The sequence below is a fragment of the Halichondria panicea genome, chromosome 11, assembly GCF_963675165.1.
Source record: "Halichondria panicea chromosome 11, odHalPani1.1, whole genome shotgun sequence".
Classification (NCBI taxonomy): domain Eukaryota; kingdom Metazoa; phylum Porifera; class Demospongiae; order Suberitida; family Halichondriidae; genus Halichondria; species Halichondria panicea.
Genome location: NC_087387.1, coordinates 4,377,890 through 4,396,565, shown reverse-complemented (window position 1 = coordinate 4,396,565; position 18,676 = coordinate 4,377,890). Strand labels below are relative to the sequence as shown.

The 18,676-nt window shown below is 39.6% G+C and overlaps 4 protein-coding genes across 4 annotated transcripts; 2 read left to right on the top strand and 2 right to left on the bottom strand.

The window, feature by feature from the left end:
- The first annotated feature begins 64 nt into the window (after positions 1 to 64).
- On the top strand, positions 65 to 2,838 carry LOC135344379 (uncharacterized). Its single transcript, XM_064541582.1, has 15 exons — positions 65 to 269; positions 389 to 463; positions 590 to 682; positions 740 to 808; positions 884 to 968; positions 1,059 to 1,130; positions 1,202 to 1,257; positions 1,311 to 1,425; positions 1,526 to 1,647; positions 1,707 to 1,880; positions 2,014 to 2,073; positions 2,130 to 2,238; positions 2,296 to 2,402; positions 2,484 to 2,638; positions 2,701 to 2,838. Exons 1-15 carry the CDS (start codon positions 240 to 242, stop codon positions 2,714 to 2,716), a joined length of 1,338 nt encoding a protein of 445 aa, XP_064397652.1. The 5' UTR covers positions 65 to 239; the 3' UTR covers positions 2,717 to 2,838.
- Positions 2,714 to 8,014, bottom strand: LOC135344372 (uncharacterized). Its single transcript, XM_064541573.1, has 20 exons — positions 7,720 to 8,014; positions 7,441 to 7,594; positions 7,276 to 7,384; positions 7,025 to 7,170; positions 6,725 to 6,848; positions 6,410 to 6,552; positions 5,885 to 5,975; positions 5,728 to 5,829; positions 5,498 to 5,674; positions 5,288 to 5,452; positions 5,013 to 5,181; positions 4,816 to 4,917; positions 4,666 to 4,754; positions 4,546 to 4,602; positions 4,348 to 4,493; positions 4,155 to 4,299; positions 3,810 to 3,935; positions 3,615 to 3,752; positions 3,216 to 3,490; positions 2,714 to 3,126 (listed from the first exon to the last, which is right to left on the bottom strand). The coding sequence occupies exons 1-20, from the start codon at positions 8,006 to 8,008 to the stop codon at positions 2,946 to 2,948; spliced, it is 2,928 nt and encodes a 975-aa protein (XP_064397643.1). The 5' UTR covers positions 8,009 to 8,014; the 3' UTR covers positions 2,714 to 2,945.
- Positions 7,997 to 8,996, bottom strand: LOC135344383 (uncharacterized). The gene is made up of 3 exons (XM_064541588.1): positions 8,883 to 8,996; positions 8,386 to 8,822; positions 7,997 to 8,335 (listed from the first exon to the last, which is right to left on the bottom strand). Exons 1-3 carry the CDS (start codon positions 8,886 to 8,888, stop codon positions 8,011 to 8,013), a joined length of 768 nt encoding a protein of 255 aa, XP_064397658.1. The 5' UTR covers positions 8,889 to 8,996; the 3' UTR covers positions 7,997 to 8,010.
- Positions 8,997 to 9,029: 33 nt separating this feature from the next.
- On the top strand, positions 9,030 to 18,558 carry LOC135344371 (uncharacterized). The gene is made up of 18 exons (XM_064541572.1): positions 9,030 to 9,672; positions 9,750 to 10,499; positions 10,621 to 10,834; positions 11,140 to 11,316; positions 11,512 to 11,678; positions 11,882 to 11,960; positions 12,204 to 12,314; positions 12,461 to 12,607; positions 13,771 to 13,914; positions 14,532 to 14,682; positions 15,353 to 15,552; positions 15,620 to 15,682; positions 15,748 to 15,893; positions 16,334 to 16,469; positions 16,647 to 16,784; positions 17,292 to 17,432; positions 17,615 to 17,853; positions 18,192 to 18,558. Exons 1-18 carry the CDS (start codon positions 9,149 to 9,151, stop codon positions 18,448 to 18,450), a joined length of 3,786 nt encoding a protein of 1,261 aa, XP_064397642.1. The 5' UTR covers positions 9,030 to 9,148; the 3' UTR covers positions 18,451 to 18,558.
- The last annotated feature ends 118 nt before the right edge of the window (positions 18,559 to 18,676 follow it).

Below are 18,676 nucleotides of genomic sequence, written 5' to 3'. Positions count from 1 at the left end.
AATCTTTATCAGTGTGTTTTCCCGAAACAAATTGTGGAATCACTTATCAAAGATTCAAGTAGGAACCAAGCATCAGGGGATATTCGATTGCATGTGCTGCGACACTGTTTGTACTGGTGTTGTTCTCATTTTTAAAACGTATCCAGTGTAACGAGTATTGTTCATTAATAGTGTGAGGTAGGACCAAGTTTCAAGTTAGCTATAAAACAATTCAAGACATAATAATTATAATAGCTGTGATGGCTAATGTTTCTGGATGGGACTATGAGGTATATAGACTCTATATAATTCGGCAATTATTATTGTCAACCAGTCCTGTGTATCACAATAGTTCAGTAGAACAGTACAGATCTATATACTGGTATATATATCATTAAGTTTGTTATAGGATGTAGACGGATATGAAGTAGTGAGTGGACAGGAGAGATCCAGCGCCTACTACGAGACCATACTTCCACCACTGGTTAGCATAAGCATGCATGCACTCACGAATGTATGTTCTGTAATCAGAGTATGTTCTGTACTCTTTGCATGTCTATATAACTTATAGATGTTGATAAAGAACGGTTCTTAGTTTCCGCTTCTGCAGCCTGCCAGAGAAAAAGGAATGGTTAGCTATTCTGTACGTGGTAACCCTTCGTATCAAGTGAAGACACAAGAAGAGATGTCACTAACAAATCAGGTGCATGTGGTAGCCATGCTAAGTTGACTTTTATTTTTATTGCTTGCTCCATGACAGTTGTATCCATCTCTGTCACCAACCCCATCATACGATTTTCTACCATCCAATCACAAATTCAAGACAGTGGTATGCCTTCTAATAATTATAGTTATTACTTATACAAATTAATGCAACAGTAAATCACTCACTTCCTTATGGCAGAAAAAGCAGGTTTCACCTAACCCTTTGAAAGATTCTGTTGATTCAAGCATCAAAAGTGTGCCGTCTCTATCTGGCTCACGAGAAGGTATATCACACGTAAAAATAGGTTTTGTGTGTTACTCATTCAACCTGCTTAGACAATACATTGCATGCATGATAATTCTCTTGCATGCAGGTGTTATAGCTGAAGTAGAGAAATCGCTCTCTTCCATTCATAAGTCCCAATCTTTGGACTCTGAAGCCAAAGGTATACTTCTAGTGATGTTAATTTTTACTTTACTATCACCACTTTGAGTTTTATTGTATACATGTAAATAGATCCCCAGGCAGTGAACAAGCTTAATGTGGCAACTCCTACTGGATACAACCTCATGGTAACGTACTAAGCATTGTACATCTGAAAATACCTGCAGCTCTTCTTTGTTAGGACGTATTCTCCAATGGAAACATAATCTTTATACTGCCTAGAGGCAGTGAAAAACGTCTTCCTTTAACTACCAATGGCAAAACAATTCGCGGTGGTGGAACATTCAATGATGACAGTAGGTGCTTCGTCCTATATAGAAATCTCTATAATGAGTTGTAACTATTTTTACCGTGTGTATAAACCTATAAATACACATCACCCCTTCAATCCACCAGGTAAATTTGAGGTAACAATTCCACGTAGGCACTCAACTGAGTGTGTTGTAGCCCTGAGGAGTGTGAAGTACTCTGAGAGATACCTGTGCATCAACAGTAAAGCAAAGATTAAGCTACACGATGTAAGTAAAAATACAATAACAATTAGTTATAAGTTTACTTTATAGTACATTTGTTACAGGGATACAAAGACAGTTGCGATTTCTTTGTAAACGAGGTTTCTTCTTCGTTTGTCTGCTTTGAGTCAGCTCGAACTGATGGATTCTACTTGGGTATCAAAGCCAAAAACACAGTCTCCGATGCGAGTAATATCACATCCGACTCCATGGAAGCCCATTTCACAATAATAGCAGATGTACGTGTACTAACGTCTGTAATCACCTCATAATTATAAACATGCAGATAACTAAATTCGTCAGGGCGACTGTTGTACAACAATTAAAGCATTCTAACCCATGACCCACTCACACACACATGCATACATACAGACATTTTTAAATTCCATTCCTTCTTCAAAGCTCACAGCATTTGGTGAAGACTCACTAATGGTAAACTTGGGGCCAACTTTTTGAATTGTTATTAATAATCACAATCTTACACGCAGAACCATGTTCAAGATAAAAATGTGATTCGCCTCTACTCTCATCGAAGGTATCTGGGTGTCGACAAGAAGGGAAGGGTTATGCAGAATCACAATTCAGAAAATCCAGACTGTAAGTTTGATACCACCGCTTGGTAGTAGTATATTGATTCCATAATTCTCGTATCAGGTTGGTTCTTGTTATTTGACCGTGGCATGGGAATTGTCTCATTACGAAGCTACAAGCACTCGGCGTACTGGTTACGAGTTCTTGACGGTCAACTTCTGGTGATGAAGGTATTATAATTATATCAAGCTTTTTAATCATTTTATACACTCAGAGTACAGCAATTAATACAGACCTATTTTTTAATGTAGGGAGTATTTGGACCTGATGCACTGTTCTACGTAAAGGAATCGGCTGAGCATTTAGTGTGCTTTGAGTCAGTCCTGCAACCTGGAATGTTTGTGGTACCACCTTTGCACAACACAGCCACTACACTGTCACCACAATTCACACTCGAGATTGTAATGTGAGTTACACAAAAAGCTTTTGTCAGCTGATGAGATTACAGCTACTCCTACAATTCTCCAGATTACCACAGATGTAGAGTTAACATGCTTCAATTTATACGGTGACGGATACGTGTATATATGGCTTGATTTCCTTATAGGACAACTTATAGTAATAAACGACTTTTATTGTTATAATCAACTTATGCATGGTCCTAAATTGTAAATTGAATCTGAGAGTTGTGCATAGATCTATAGTCCATAACGCACATTCATACCTACACAATGTAGCTACATGCATGCATACGCTATAATGTTACGATAATGTTAAAGTTCATCAGTACTTTGTTCAACTTCCATCACAAGAGACTCCTCTCCTTTGCCCCTCGTTATGTGAAGTGTATAGGAAGTGCTCTTGCAAAATGTGTCCTCCCTCGCAGATGTTAGATTGTCCATGCCTGTGGTATCCACATTGCCATGGTTTTCTCTCGCCTTCTTCTGGATAACCCTGAATTAAAGTGAAGTATGTGCAAAGGCTATCAAACACAGAAAACCAAATACATATATATAGGTTGAAACATGTACAATTACAGTCACCTTAAAAGTCTATGTACTGTCAGACTGATGCCGAGAGCAACAAGGAGTACAATCGGAAGATAGTAGAGGATGTATAAGTATAATAGCCAATTTCCCGGATTGATTTCTATCAAAGCACCAAATGATTCTCTCACCAGTGGTGTAGTGCTTAGTAGTAAGAGGATAATCAAGTTCAGTAGCACCACCACTTCAGTGGCATTTGCAAACCATGATTTATACGGCATGAAATACGCATAAGCTGACAATATTAGAACAAGGATCAAGATTGCGTACACCTGCAAATGGGTATACATAATTAGTCTCAGATGCATGTACTCTGGTGGTTGGATCCACAGTATAATTATAGTCTGCATTAGCTAACATTTGATACAGCTAAATCAATAGCAGTAACTAGCTTACTCTATTAAGAGGGAATGTGATTATGAGAATGAGAAGTAACAATCTTCTTCCCAGTTCCATTCCAGCAAAGAGCCATTGGCTCTTCTCTTGATAAGCAACAGTCAACGGGGATAACAATTTCTTGAAGCGTAGAGGTCTCTGTAAAGCAATTGAGCTGATTGTGGGGTTCAAACTACTGTACATGGAATTGAGTACCTTCACTGTAATGACCAGTGTTAAAATCACGCTGGAGAAACAAATGAGTAGAACAGAGATTGCCAGAACAGTAAGTGGTAGGTGCCATCCCCTGAAACATTTCACACTTCCATTTGCAAGCCATCGCTAAAAGATTCAAAATACAAGTTAGGCCATCAAAATGTACGTCATGATATACGTATAGAGGGAAATTTTCGTGTGATGCAAATTTTTCGCATTTTTCGAGGCAGAGAAGTAACACGAAAATTAAAAATCGGGATAAACTCCCACGTACTGGTAATTTCACATGCAAAGCTATTGGTGGGTGTGGTTTCCTGGCATTGAACCGCGAATATTAGAACTCACGGCTGAAGTTCTCCCAGTAGAGTCTGGCAGCTGAGGACAGTTGAGTAATGAGATAGAGGTGTGGACCAGCTGAGGGTAGAGGAGAATCACTATCAGCCAATAACCATGGTGATTGAGAGACTTCATCTTGAGACAACGACTCTTCCTAAATAACATTATTCATTGGAGAGATTTGCATACAATTGGTCCTTACCTTGTTATCCAAATGCTTGTGAACACGATAGTTGCACTTATGGTAGGAATGTAGCGAAGCAGGTACGAGAGAAGTGGGTGCAGGTTATTGAAGAGACAGAAATCGTATATAAAGTACATCCCTAGTGCACTTTGAAGGTATGTAACCTATTATAATAAGGATTATAAAATAATAGACTTTCAATTTTGATTTACTTACGTAGATGCCAACAGTTTGAAAACTCTCCGAAAAATATCCCATCATGTATGGAGCAATCTGGTTTACAGAGAGAGTATGCTATAGCCACCAAGCATGCACATTGTATAAACTTAAACTCACCTGTACATAGAAGATAAACGAATACAACCAACTTGATATTGGTCTGTCGATCACAACAATTAGCACCAGGACACAAACCTCCAAAAATACTACAAGTGTACAAAATAATGTGAGTTATATCAACAACTGTGCCAATTGCTTTTGACTCACCAAGAACAACGAGCAAACTGATGTATCCATTCGAGCAGGTGGCACATTTATTGAGGAGAGCACTCACTCCGTACTCCGCCTTGCATGAGCCACACAAAATACCTGAAAGGTATCACACAATCAGTCCAATGGTATACATTAATTAATACATTGCATGTAGTTTGGATTTTCAATGAGCTTCACTTGCTATAGCTCACCCTCTCTCTCAGGTGTGCACTGCAGGTCCTGGTTACTGTGAGTGTAAGTGTAGACACATTTCTGTGGGCCCAGACTGCTGTTGAGTGAGCACTGACAGTAACCAGGAGGACAGGGGTGGAAGAACAGGTTGGGAGTGCCCGCCTCAACATAGCCAGCCCAGTAGCTATCCTATATATATATGCAGCAACATAAAATAAAGCTCCAAAAGTCTACAGCCATGCACTGCTTCTACTTTTTAAAACGTGTATATACTGAATATCACAAACTCATAAACCTTGATTATGACACTGTCTTGATTGTCTTCACATTTGATGACTTGAGGATTGTCCAAACACTGACAAGTGTATACATCCTCAGGTCCACTCTGGGACATTGATTCCATGAGCTTGTATCCACCAGGACAGCTACTTGCTCTTATAGAAAAATTAGCATCAGACCTCTACAAAAAGAATGTCAAACTATACAATGAAAATTATATTCTTACCAAAGATGTATCAAATGGTTCCTCTATACCAACAGCAGCTGATCTATTGATGATCTCAGAGAAAGCTTCTACACTTGCTACAGAGTACGTAATTGGGAATTTGTCAGTGAGATGTCTTCCAGAGGATCCAGCGTTTACAACTATTTCTGGGCTGAATTTTATTGTCGACATATTTTGCTGGATGATTATAATGTGATAGCCACATCAAGAATTAGGAAGCAATAACTTACACTGGTAGCTTGGTATAATCGTGTGTTTATTGAAGTGACATGTCCGAATTGGTCAACACCGTGCACAGACATTTCAAAGTTCTTTCCTGGCCACAAGGATATCTAAAAGGTGTACGTACATTTATTTATACTCATTGTCCATAACTCTCTTACGTACATCATCCACATTGACAGAAATATCTATAGGGAGACTTCCCACGTAATATTTTGAATTTTGTGGGTCCATGTAGCCATTGTTTGTATTATCCCTGCACACAGAAGAGCGTGCGGTTATAATCACAATTAAATGGATTCAATAACGTATAATAGCGAAACATTTTCGTGAGGTGAAAAATTTTGCGTTTTTCGATGGCAGAGCAGTTAACGCAAAAATTAAACCTGGGAGAAACTTCCACGCACCAGTATTTCACATGCAAAGTTCTTGGTAGGTGTGGTTTCCTGGTATTGAAGCGCGAATATTACAACCATGAAAACTTCTTCTGAGGGCTCTCGAATTAATAGTGAAAATTTGCAACCACAAAAATGTCGCGCTATTATTACTGATAGCAAAAATACGATTGCAAAGACCGAATTGTACTTGTATGACAATAATCCTTGCCTGATTGCTATAGATTGCTCTATTTCCACTCAAAACATTTGTAGTACTGAATAATTATCGTGCATGCATGTATACAAGAGTTACCCGAATTTCCAGATAGGCCAGTCCGGTATGGAGGTATCTCTAAAATATGGAGGGCTGTAACTGAACCATGAGCAATGACTCAATCTTGAAATGTAGAGTGCTGAACTTAATACAGCAGTGTTATTGTCAAAGTTTACAGAAACCTGCATGTTGTTATGAAAGCCAAATTAAAACAACAAGCTAGAAACGTGCATGTTGTTATGAAAGCCAAATTAAAACAACAAGCTAGATAAACCATTTTATGCTATCTGTTTATTAGATAATCAAAACAATTTACGCAGTGGTACGGAGAACAACTTTCAATGTGTAGCTTACATCCTTCCAATCTGTGGGAGGCAATCCAGTTTCTTCATATATGGCAAAGCAAGCCGGGTTTCCAAGGAGATTAGAGAAGGCAGAGAATGTGTTTGGAGTACTTACTGTAATACTTGCTCCGAGCCTGCACAGTTATTTAAAAAACAAATTTAGTCAAGGCCTATATACAGTGTCGAGCAGCTATGCAAAATAGGGACTTGAAAGCAATGAAACTGTAACTAGTTTTAAACTCTTGGATGGAGTTTAAATCTTATCACTATAAGCAACTAACCAAATAGTGTACATTGTATATACATGCACCTTCCAATGTTTCCAATAAAGTCGATACGCAATCCTCTGTGTATCCTCATTTGTCCAAACGACAAAAGGCTTAGAGCACCCTCAGCAGGGTTGTGGTTCTCCATGAAAGTTATGTCGTCATAGAAGTCAACTAAAGTTCCGACAATCTAAATAGTGGTCAAGTAAAAACACTATTGTGAAGAACAATATAAATTTAGAATCACGACCTCAGTGCATGAATCTTGTGATCTAGCTGGCTACAAATTCCTTACCCTGACTGATGCTCCTGAATTATTCACAAACTCATTGGTGCCAGAAAATCTGATAGGAGAGTAGCCGATACTCACAATTCCATTACGACCAGAATTCCCGAAGAAAGAACTGCACGTATAGTATTAATCAGCTAGTCAGTGAATACCAAGGAAATGGACACTTACCAGTTCACAATGTCATGCCTTTCTGCTGTTACACGCTGCACAAAAATTGTAGCTAGTGATATTGCCACTGCTGCTCCAAATTCATTCACTGTTCCATAACCTCTGTTATTAGTGAAATTGCAACCCTCCAATCGTGAGTAGAATCCATGCGTTCCTGCAAAAATAACACAAGTCATGAACAATAATTATAAAGCCTCTGAAAGACAGACAGTTCAACTATAACTTCACCCACTGCATGCAGCATGCTTGTGCTCCATACACTATATATGAACTACTCACCTACAAATGGCGTAAATACATAGATTCCCCCGCCTGATTCACCAACATTGTTCTCGAAGTTGCAGTCACGAAACACCACAGAGTGAGGGGGAACAGGAGAGTCCGATGCTGACAAAAACGCTACTTGCACTCCGCCACCACCAGTTTGTACCCTTTTGCTAATCGTATTGCTAATGATATTAACTTTGCTGAATGTGAAGGATACATTTGTCCCAATGCTGTTAATGTTTGTGTATATTCCTCCTCCAAATAGACGAGCATAGTTTCCCAAAATTAAACAGTCAGTCATGTTTAAAATTGGACTGCTGCTTGCTGAACCAATGAATATACCCAGTGCACCACCTCTGCCAATAAATATGCTTGATGCAACTGCTCGCTCCGATGTCTGAAGCTCGGTTGTACCATGAGCGCTATTACCGATAAAATCACAGTGAGTATGGAAACACGAGGCTGCTTCAAACATGTGGGGTAATTGGTATATCCTAATGCAACAGCTCCTGTGTTACCTCGGAAAGTCTCAAATAAAATTCCAGTTCCCGAATTGTTGGTAAAAGAGGAGTGCTCGAGTTGCACTGTCTCACAATTGAAGAGGTCAAAAACTGCCTCAGTGAAATTCCTATTTTGAAAGCATCCATTAAAAAGGTTAAAAATTAAAAATGAACTTACATGAAAGTACAGTTCCTCACAGTTACTTCTTTCACGGCAATCACTCTGTAAGGATATGGGCAACTCGAGAAATGAATTCCACTTAGACAGAAAAATTCTGATCGATTTAAGTGCCATGTGTAATCAATTCCCTCATTCGATGGAAGGGGATCATAGTCACACCTAACAGTAGTGTTTTCACTTCCAATAAGTCTCAGGCTTTTTTGTCCAAACTGTATTTGATTTGACACAATATGGGTGCCAGGCGGTAAGCAGATTGTAGGCTGAGAATTGTTGTTAGATTTCACAAAATCCAATGCTTCTTGAAATGAGTCGAAAACAGTTATTTGGTAATTGTCATAGTTAACTGAAATAGCTGCTGAAGTGTTACTACAGTCTTCAAGAGTGTATGATGAATGAACTGCATGCAGCAGACATAAGATAACTAGTAAGATATCCTGCAGAGAGAATAAACAAAATTGTCAATCAATGTCTTACAGTACTGTTACAATAACTACCTTCATAATCTGCAGATTCAATGATGAGAGCTCAATCCTTCACATGTAGATCTAGTCTCTTCATTCAGCACAAATTAAGTAATTTTAATTTAGCCTTATTTGGCTGCATCCTGTGGGCTGCATTCTTATGTAATGAATGAACCACAGTGAACCTTGTACTAGATCTACTCGTCCACAGCACTTCACAGAGTTTGGCAAGAGTAGACTAGATCTATCTGTGCTGCTGTGTCTACTATTCTGGCTATCAATTAATCACACCAAGAAAAATGAACCTGTGCTGGTTGTTGTGGTCTAGATCTTTACTACTGTGGCTTGTAGTGCTCACTACATTAACATGGCCTTGTACAGATTGTTTAGAGATTACTGTTGACCCACTCTCTGGTACCGACAGTCTCTGCATTTCTGGAACTAATGATTCAACTCACCCTTGTAAGACTCTCAATCATGCCCTCGGAAATAGTATGGACTGTAGGTGTAAGAATGTTATTCTGAATCTCACAACAACTTTGGACAATGTTGTCATAAAGCTGGGTGATGGAGTACACACAATAGGTGATTGCATAGCAATTAATTTCCGTCAAAATGTGACAATCGAAGCTGAAAATAGTGGGCAAGCAGTTATTGAATGCGGTCGTTTTCCGAGCAACAAACGTTACGAGACTGGTTTATCATCTTGTCACACTAATGGTTTGACTTTCCGAGGTATTGTGTTTCAGCATTGTGGTCCATACACACCAAATGTATTCCTCAACCGCACTACCAATGTTCTCTTTGAGGATTGTATTTTCAGGTGAGTATGCATTATAATTATCTTTAGTGCAACTGATTAAAGCGCATTCTTTTTATGATGGTCTATCTCTTCTACAGAAACAATACTGGGGCACCATTGCGAGTTGAGTTTGTACCATCAATCAGTCTTCGTAGTACATCATTTCTAAACAATTTTAACCAAGCCCCTACAGAAACAGACACAGAGAACACGACAATTTCCGAGCTTTTTGACAGTATTACCACTGCTGGGGGTTTCACCTACTTCAGTCGAAATGTGAGTGTTGACATCGAGATTTTTAACTGCACTTTCTCAAACAACTCAGCCGGACCTAATGATGTCAACAACACGAGACCAGTCCTGTTGAAAGCCAATGGTCATGGTGGTGGTTTGTTAATACGATTGGCTCAAATCAAAGCGGCAACGATTACGATTGTTGATTGCACTTTCTCTGAAAATGAAGCAGAAGTTGATGGAGGCGCAGTGTATTTCTCACTTTCTGAAGGATTCTCTTCGAGTCACATTATCCTAAGAAATAACACTTTCAGAAACAACCAAGCAGGAGTGTCTTCTGGTGGAGCTGTAAGCTTGAATCTTTTCCGGAACACATTCAATAATTCTTTTGCTGTGGAAGACTGTTTGTTTGAAAGTAACCATGCCAACGCTGGTGGTGGGTTCGGTATTGCATTGTATGATACAGGCAATGATAGCATAACATATCCAGACTTGGCCTTGTTTGACAATTGTAAGTTTACGTCAAATCGAGCTAGCAATGAAGGCACAGCTGTTGGTCTCTTTGCATTAGTACATGTGGATGAGGTAGGATTCCCTGTAGATTTTACGAACTGGTGAGTACTGTTCTACTATTGTACTTACAACAACTTTTAATTAAGCATTGTTGTTGTATTGTTACGGTTACTGCATATACATTTATTGTTTAGTACAATAGTCTTGCTTTAATTGCCACAGTATCTTTGAGAACAATACATCTACTAGTGAGCATTCTAGTGCTCTAGTGGCGTTCAGATTCCCCACGAATTTCAACGGGCACAATCATTTTATTGGCAACAAGGGAGGAGGTATAACCCTATTGAACACTATTCTGAGAGCCAGTGGTACGATTCTGTTTGAGAGTAATACTGCCGTGTTTGGAGGGGGTTTGGCAATGGACGATCGGTGTCTGGTAAGTGTGTGTGTCTGTGTATACATCTAGTCCATGCATATATGTGTGTCTGTGTATATACATCCAGTCCATGCATGTGTGTGCCTGAGTGGTTATTTTATACTACTGCAAACATATCGTATGGTTACTGATAAATGTTATTTTAAGTGACGTACTACTACATATGCTACCACCCACATATGGTTGTACTTCCTTCAATGTCACGTTTATTTAGTTGCTGCATGACTTCAGTCTCAGCGGCATTATGAAATTGAAGTTTCCACGCTGTGATAACTGATAACTGATAGAACAATGACTTCATGCAGGTTGAGGTTCGACCCAATGTCAATCTGACCTTCATCAACAACATAGCTGAGGAAACTGGTGGAGCCATTCACGTCATATTTCCTGCTATACGGTATACTACTGACATCTTCAACAGGCTGTGCTTCCTTCAGTACAGAGATCCGATGGGAGGGGACCAACCACCTCACTTGTGGGAGGTAAGTCTATAATTATTATGCATGACTTTATTGTACGTTGTCATGCCAGGCATATAATAATGTTTCTCACACTGATAGACAGGTGGCTATAATTATACACTGTAATAATTATACGATAGTTATGCTTACCAATTGCTCGACTTTCAATATACTTTTGTTTGTAAATACTAATTTCTCAATTCTGATGACTTTCAGAATGTTACAGTGAGTTTCTATAACAACTCGGCTCGTCTCAGTGGAGCTGCAATTTACGCCTCGGATATGCAGCTGTGTTCCTGGTTAGGACCAGAGCTTACAATGGGCCAATCAATTATCTTTAACTATCCGGACAATTTGACTGTAACTCCACCATTTCACTACAGGTGTTTATTGTACCTGTATAGCAATTGTGCTCTTTACCATCTTAAATACTCGGGAAATTTGTTTGTATTGAGTGTATTTGCTAAAGAGTCTCATGTTTTTAATTGTATGCCTGCATTCCTTTAATGTCACAGGGTGTATAGATAAGTACATGCATACAAGTATAATAATTAATTTGTATACCTCTATTGCTTCTCTCATGCAGTGGAAACAGATTGACAGTTACCGGACAGGAAGATGAGCGCTTGGCAACAGCTCCGCACAGAGTGCATGTGATTCCACAGGTAAAACACGATTACCTAATTATTGCCACATTCAATTTTTAATGTGTTCCTACCATTATAGAAAAACATAATTATATGTGTTTACTGTAGCTAATGGAGAGTTCTGTAAAATAGCTTACATTGTGTAAGCAAACTGAACGCAAATGCAGAATTAGTGTTTGTACCATTTTACCGCTATACGGCGTATATACCTGCATGTATAAAACTGTGATCTAGATTGCTTTATTATACATTGTATCACAGTACATGTTTGTTCAACCTGGAGAGACTGTGGTGATGAACGTGTGGGCAACTGACCAGTTAGATAACCGCAGAGAAGCTATTTACTCTCTTGGTGGACCTCATGGAGCAGATGTTAGTATCTTTGGTAACAATCTTTTTTTTAGTGCGTTACTTAGTGACCTCTCTTACACTGATATTTAATTGCTATTTATTGTATACTTTACATGTACAGTCAATATAGCTGTTATACAAACTTGAGTAATTTTGCCAATGCTCAGAAAGTGGATGGTCTCTCTACCAACAATGAGAGTGTGCCGTATCAAGTTCCTTCAGTGCCATCTCTGACTGAAAGTGATCACTCCTGTGACCCCTCATATCCTTTCAACGGCAGCTTTGCATTGAGGTTCTCACTACCTGGAACATCAGTGAGTACTCTCGGCATAGAACCAGCAAAATGTTTTTATTATAGATCTACATTCGATCAACCAATGATCACAATGTATTGTATTGCCTTCCCACTACACCCAGATACCATTCAAAACTAGAGCACTAAAGTGCAAACCCTCGGCTAGCTGGTGACATATTTAATATAAAGAAACCATAATTATAATGCAGTGCATGTCGTGATGTATGACTGAGCTGTCTACTAGTAGCACATCAACTCAGGAGCAATAAAACTAAACCAGACTAGAGGCATGCTAAACATTTGAGAACAGAGTTTTAGTGGTACATAGATATATATGCACTGTGGACTAACAGCGAAGAGCCTGGAGTCTCAGAGAAGTATGGCTGGAGTAGGATCCTAGAGTCAATACAACAAACCAGTAACATTATTAAGCTTTCTATTGTAATGACCTTTTTCCATTGTTCCTGGTACGGGATCACTTCAGCTGTAAATACGTAGCGTGCCTGGAATAAAGGCCGCGTGTAGCTAGCTATAACTCTAGTTCAAGCTTCTTAGCTTTTGCTCGCTTTTAGAGTAAGTCGCCGAACTCCGTCAGACATCAAAGTGCGTCAGATAAAAGGGCGTGTAATGCACAAACAAAACAAGACTGATTCAACGGTAGTTTTTTCAAGTTATCACTGCTCGGACTGGAAGCGACTTGGCCTATCCAAGTTTTCGCTGGATAATAGGCCCATGGCCATCTGTTAGTGTGTGTAATTAGTTTGACTCAGTCTTGTTTTGTTTGTGCGTTACACGCCCTTTACCTGACGCACTTTGATGTCTGACGGACTTACTCTATGCGACAACAACATTTTAACATCGAAATCTGCCACATTTAAAGGTAATAACTTGTTGTTTGGAGGCTATCCATGCTGTAAACGCAGTGCTATGGCATCCAGGTGAATAGACTCACATGTCACACACAAACAAACAAACCAACAGACTACTATACCCGTGGCCGCCCACGCGTGCCTCGGAGTAACAATAATACTCAAATGATGTTAATGACGTCATCATGATAGTATAGTACACATGGAGTGCTGAGCTATAATTAAGCAGGCACTGATGTTTGTGTGTATGTTATGGTATCCTACGTACGCACATAAATAATTATGTGTACTGCATGTGCACTAATCGTTGCAGGGTCTCGTGGAATCAGTTGGCTTCAACTTCAGTGGTTGTCACCCTGGTTACAGCCTGGATACTGACGTGTGCACGTGCAGATGTGACACTTCTGAGCAAGATGTCGAGCGTTGTGACAGTAGAGGGAGGTATATCTTCCTCAGAGTAAGTAGCGATGATTATATGTACATTTCCTAACTACAATAATCATTGTATCCATACGCCAACAGTTATACAATAGCTAACGTTATAGTGTACTGAATTATGTAGCATTCAGCAGTGGCGGATCCAGGAAAAATGAAAAGGGGGTTCCAAATAACGAGCGCGCAGCGCGAAATTTGTTGGGGTTAGCCCACTTCCGGTCACACGTGACTAAGGAAATCCCATACTCAGCCAGGGGAACTCCCATAATAGACTTGCGTAGAGCTGGCTAGCTGCCACGAACAGTGAACTAGCTAGCCTAGGCTAACCTGAACACTCATTTGGCAGTTGATACATCAAAACAACAGGTACAATCATTGACAATAGCTATACAAAACTGATAAATAGCTATAGCTGGTAGCTGTAGTAAAGCCATAATAGCTAGACTGAAAGGGGGGAATCCGTGGCACTCTGGGATCTCCCCCTGGATCCGCCACTGCATTGAGGTGTTTGTCTATAATCTATGACAGTATAAATAAGAATTAATACTCGTTACTTAAGTAAAGCAACAAAGAACTCTATCCTATATAATTGTGTTAATGTTGGTCAATTTTAAAGCAATGTAACATTTGCATGCACAGTCAAGTGTTTGGGCCAACGAAAGTGAGGATGGAAAACTGATCACTGCAAGAGTTCAGCCTAGCTTTGTGAACTGTGAAAGAGACGGTCAACTGCCAGGATGTCGCTACCAGTTTGATGACCCTAATGCTCAGTGCACACAGGGAAGGGAAGGTAATATGTGTGTTTGAGTAGACCAGTTTGCGCAAACTGAGAAAACATAAATTATATACACCGTAATTAAGTATAGTCAATTCTTACTTCTTATGATCATGCCATGGTAATGAAATAAGGAACAAATTATTGACCTTCTTTTGATTTTTTGTCTACAATAATGTATACCATTATTGATTAAACGCCCATCTCGTCGCCCATGGTAAAAGCTCTGTCTTTGTCAATAAACGCCCATCTTAAATAATCGCCCATAATAGGGGGGCATGGCACTGTGGGTGGAGCTGAAGTAACATGTGGAACCAGTTGCAAGCATGGCAGCATAGATAGAATAATGATAGCAAAGAGAGAGATACCGACACAGAGGGAGAAACACCATGCACTCCTACAACTTACTTAGAGCTGTGGCAGCAACCAAGAATAGCATGTACAAGAGTTTAATTGAAATAGACATAAATAAGCGCCCATCTCATTTAAACGCCCCTTTACAGATGTTGCTAGGAGATAAAGGCCTGTGCGTTTAATTAATCAAGTAATACAGTAGCTGTATTGCATTGGTTGACAATAATTATAGTGCTGAACTATAACTGATGGTCACATTGCTGCTGAACTTATCTCTATTGTATGCAAAATACGTATACATATTTATCCTCAACCATTTCTATCCATGCAGGCATCCTGTGTGGCCAATGCGCTGATGGCTATGCTGTAACTCTGGATCTATTGACATGCACACCAGCAAATGACCAGTGTGCAATGGGACTGGCTGTATTTCTAATACTCTACGTTGTGGTGATCATCATAGCTTTGCTGGTGCTCATCTTTGACACTGAGCTGCCCAATGAATTGAAGGGTTTTGTGTTCTACGCACAGGTGAGTGCACATTATAGCTACACTGCAACAGTAATAATGATTATGACAAGCTCTTGTACTCGTGCAGGTGATTGGTTTGGTGTATCGGCCATTTGTTGTACTCCAGTCTCAGTCAGACAGCTCCATAGACGTAAGTGTCAATAGCCCGTGATGACGAAATGAATTCAGTATAACTATATACATGCATGCATGCAGCCTTTAGGTGTGTTCCTGAACTTACTTGGTTTCAGTCTTCCCTTCCCCGTGTGTGTGTCACCTTCTCTCAAAGCTCACCATGTAGCACTGCTCGGCTACATTACTCCAGTTATCGGAGTGTTGATGGTCTTGGGTTATATTATCGGGTATGTTTAATTTATATACTAGCTTGTGTTCAGTGGGGAAGCTAATATTATGGTCTGTCAAAATGGTATTTATAGAATATTTCCCAGAGCTATAGTCTGTTAGATCTAGTTTTAATGTTGCCATGCACAGATCAAGAGCGCATAAAAGAGAGAGAGCATGTAACTTACGCATCCGCTACAGTACAGGCAGAATCCAAAACCACTACTATAAAAAGAACAATTCTTGAAATCGCTCACTGCTGCATGTGCATGGAATGTAGTCCCACGTGACCATAGTTCTATTTATAGTAATGGTTTTGGATTCTGCCCTTACTGTAGCAGACGGAAGTTACACGCTCTCTCTCTTTTATGCGCTCTTAACGGATATATATAGATCTACTGCCGCCATAGCATTTTCAACTATTATTATGTATTCAGCTATACTTAATCATTATTTGTAGTGCTCGCCGTATCAAGCTATTGAGCAATCACTCCGCACTGAAAGGCATCACCTTCCTATCCATTTTTGTCTACAAATACATTGCAGACACAAGTTTCGTTCTAATCAGCTGCAGTACTTACGAGGAATATGGATTTGTAAGTACTGTAACACAGGCGATGCATAGCTATTATATATAGATTTACCTTTTTCACTTGCGTACGCATATTGGATCTGTTTTGTCTACACATGCACTTGAGCCTATACATATTCCTGCATGTGTTGGTGTTGCGTGGAGCTATTATTTCATTCTCTCTCTCTTTCTTTGCATGTAGGTGTTCCAGTATGATGGTTCTCAGCTATGCACAGGCATTGAGTTTGGCTTCTTTGTACTGTTTGGTCTGATTGTGGTGGTAGTGTTTGTGTTTCCTGCTCCATTTGCTGTGGGGTACATTTGCAAAACTAGACCAAAGGTATGTGGTGATGACAACCGCGCATGTGATGTATCAAACTGTATTCATGCATGCATGAAGCAATTCCAGTGGTGGATCCAGGGGGAGATCCCAGGGTGCCATGGATCCCCCCTTCAGTCTAGCTATTATGGCTTCACTACAGCTATCAGCTAGCTAGCTCTCTACGCAAGTCTATTATGGGACTTCCCCTGGTTGAGAATAGTCTTACGTTGACCGGAAGTGGGCGTACCCCAAATGTTTGCACTGCGCGCTTGTTTGTTAGTTTGGAACCCCCACTGACTACAATATCTTTCCCTCTGGTCCTGATTTGTATAGTTTCTGAAACTTAATTACAACTGCATGCATGTAGTTTTAGCTATAATTATAGGCTGGTATATATACCATGCATAGCGAGTACCTTCCAGCAAGAATTTTCAAAATTTATAGTACTATAATATACCTATAATGTAATCATTGCTTTTTATCAAGTTGTACATTGACTGTCAGGAATTGCTTTTCCTTCTGCAGAGATTTTATCAGTATGCTGATGTGCTAACGGAGGGACTGAAGAATAACAGAAGATGGTTTGGTGGCTACGATTTAGCGAGGAGGCTGCCATTTGTTATTATTGGGTACTTTACTGTTCAAGCTAGGCCCTCACTAGTGCTCGTAAGTCTCTCCAACCTGTTACTTGATCAGTTAAAAGTACAGTCAGACGACATGCATGTTTGCTACTTCATATTTGTAGTCATGATTAATATGCACAGTAAAATTATAGAATACTGTCTGTGCTGGGTATAAGCAACTGTAAAATTGATAATAAAATAATGGTGTACATGCTTCTTTTGTAGCTACTAATGTCACTGTTTGCGATGGCAGTGCTTCTCGTACACTTGCTGTCAAAACCCTACGAGAATAACACTATCAACATGATTGAGGCTCTGATCTTAACTGATTTGGTGGCTGTCACAGTGGTGTTCCTGGACCCTGTTGACCACCCTGTACCACAGTGGCTTAGGATTGTCTTGCTCCTGCTACCCTATCTTTATGCAACACTCTACATAACAAGGATCATCGCTATGTACATATGGTGAGTTAACAACTGCAATATCTAAATCTATTTGATTAGTCAGCTAAAAAATATTTTAAGTGCATGTCTTTGAAAGCGGTGACACAGTATAGCATATTTATTGCTTCTGGAGGCGTCATCTTCGGTCACTCGGAGGTGGCAGAATATCTGAAGCAACACGGGGCTTTGACTGGTACAGAGATAACCACACCCCTTACACCCACTCAATGACAATGACATGCAGATTTTACAGCTTTATGGTGTAATTATTTTGTAAACATTTAATTCCACATCAATATTATAACCGCTACTCCTATTATAATTATACGTAAAACTCACATAGAACTTTTAATTTTCAGGAAAAATTATCTTTCGAAACGTATGTGGGCAAAAACGCTCACAGAGCGTGCTCGAGACTTACAGGGTCCCAAACACAAGCCGTCAGACATCGTACTAGACGATAGAGAGGGGGCAGAGACGAAGACAAACGGAGGAAACACAGAGAGAAGTACGGGTTTGAACACTGGGAGAAAGACCAGCGATACGGAGCAGGTTAAGAAACGAGATGGTTTTGAGGATTCTTGTAGACATTTGAGAGAACCACTACTAGATTCATGAGGTGTGTGTTTTTATAAGTGGTGGTTAATTACGTACTTTATTTATGGTTTCTGTGTTTCTTGTACGATGCTAATTAATGTTTAATGCTTTCTCAACTCACTGTTTATCGTTAAATAAATATACACCTTAAATTTTGAGCTCTAATATCTTGACTGCATGCTGGCTCACTTGATCTGTTAGAAATTTAGACAACTTGACCTTTACTTGATATTGAACGTGACTGGAT

Excerpts from the sequence above, each read along its gene's own strand:
- LOC135344372 (XM_064541573.1), bottom strand. The coding sequence starts at position 8,008 with ATGACTGACTGTTTAATTTTGGGAAACTATGCTCGTCTATTTGGAGGA. Across the intron at positions 7,171-7,275 it reads ATTCAGGAGCATCAGTCAGG|ATTGTCGGAACTTTAGTTGA; the intron begins GTAAGGAATTTG and ends ACCACTATTTAG. Across the intron at positions 3,491-3,614 it reads TCACATTCCCTCTTAATAGA|GTGTACGCAATCTTGATCCT; the intron begins GTAAGCTAGTTA and ends ACCCATTTGCAG.
- LOC135344383 (XM_064541588.1), bottom strand. Across the intron at positions 8,336-8,385 it reads GTGAGGAACTGTACTTTCAT|GAATTTCACTGAGGCAGTTT; the intron begins GTAAGTTCATTT and ends CTTTCAAAATAG.
- LOC135344371 (XM_064541572.1), top strand. The coding sequence starts at position 9,149 with ATGAACCTGTGCTGGTTGTTGTGGTCTAGATCTTTACTACTGTGGCTT. Across the intron at positions 9,673-9,749 it reads TTTGAGGATTGTATTTTCAG|AAACAATACTGGGGCACCAT; the intron begins GTGAGTATGCAT and ends TCTCTTCTACAG. Across the intron at positions 16,785-17,291 it reads TTTGCAAAACTAGACCAAAG|AGATTTTATCAGTATGCTGA; the intron begins GTATGTGGTGAT and ends TTCCTTCTGCAG.
- LOC135344379 (XM_064541582.1), top strand. The coding sequence starts at position 240 with ATGGCTAATGTTTCTGGATGGGACTATGAG. Across the intron at positions 270-388 it reads TTTCTGGATGGGACTATGAG|GATGTAGACGGATATGAAGT; the intron begins GTATATAGACTC and ends AGTTTGTTATAG. Across the intron at positions 1,881-2,013 it reads ATTTCACAATAATAGCAGAT|ACATTTTTAAATTCCATTCC; the intron begins GTACGTGTACTA and ends GCATACATACAG.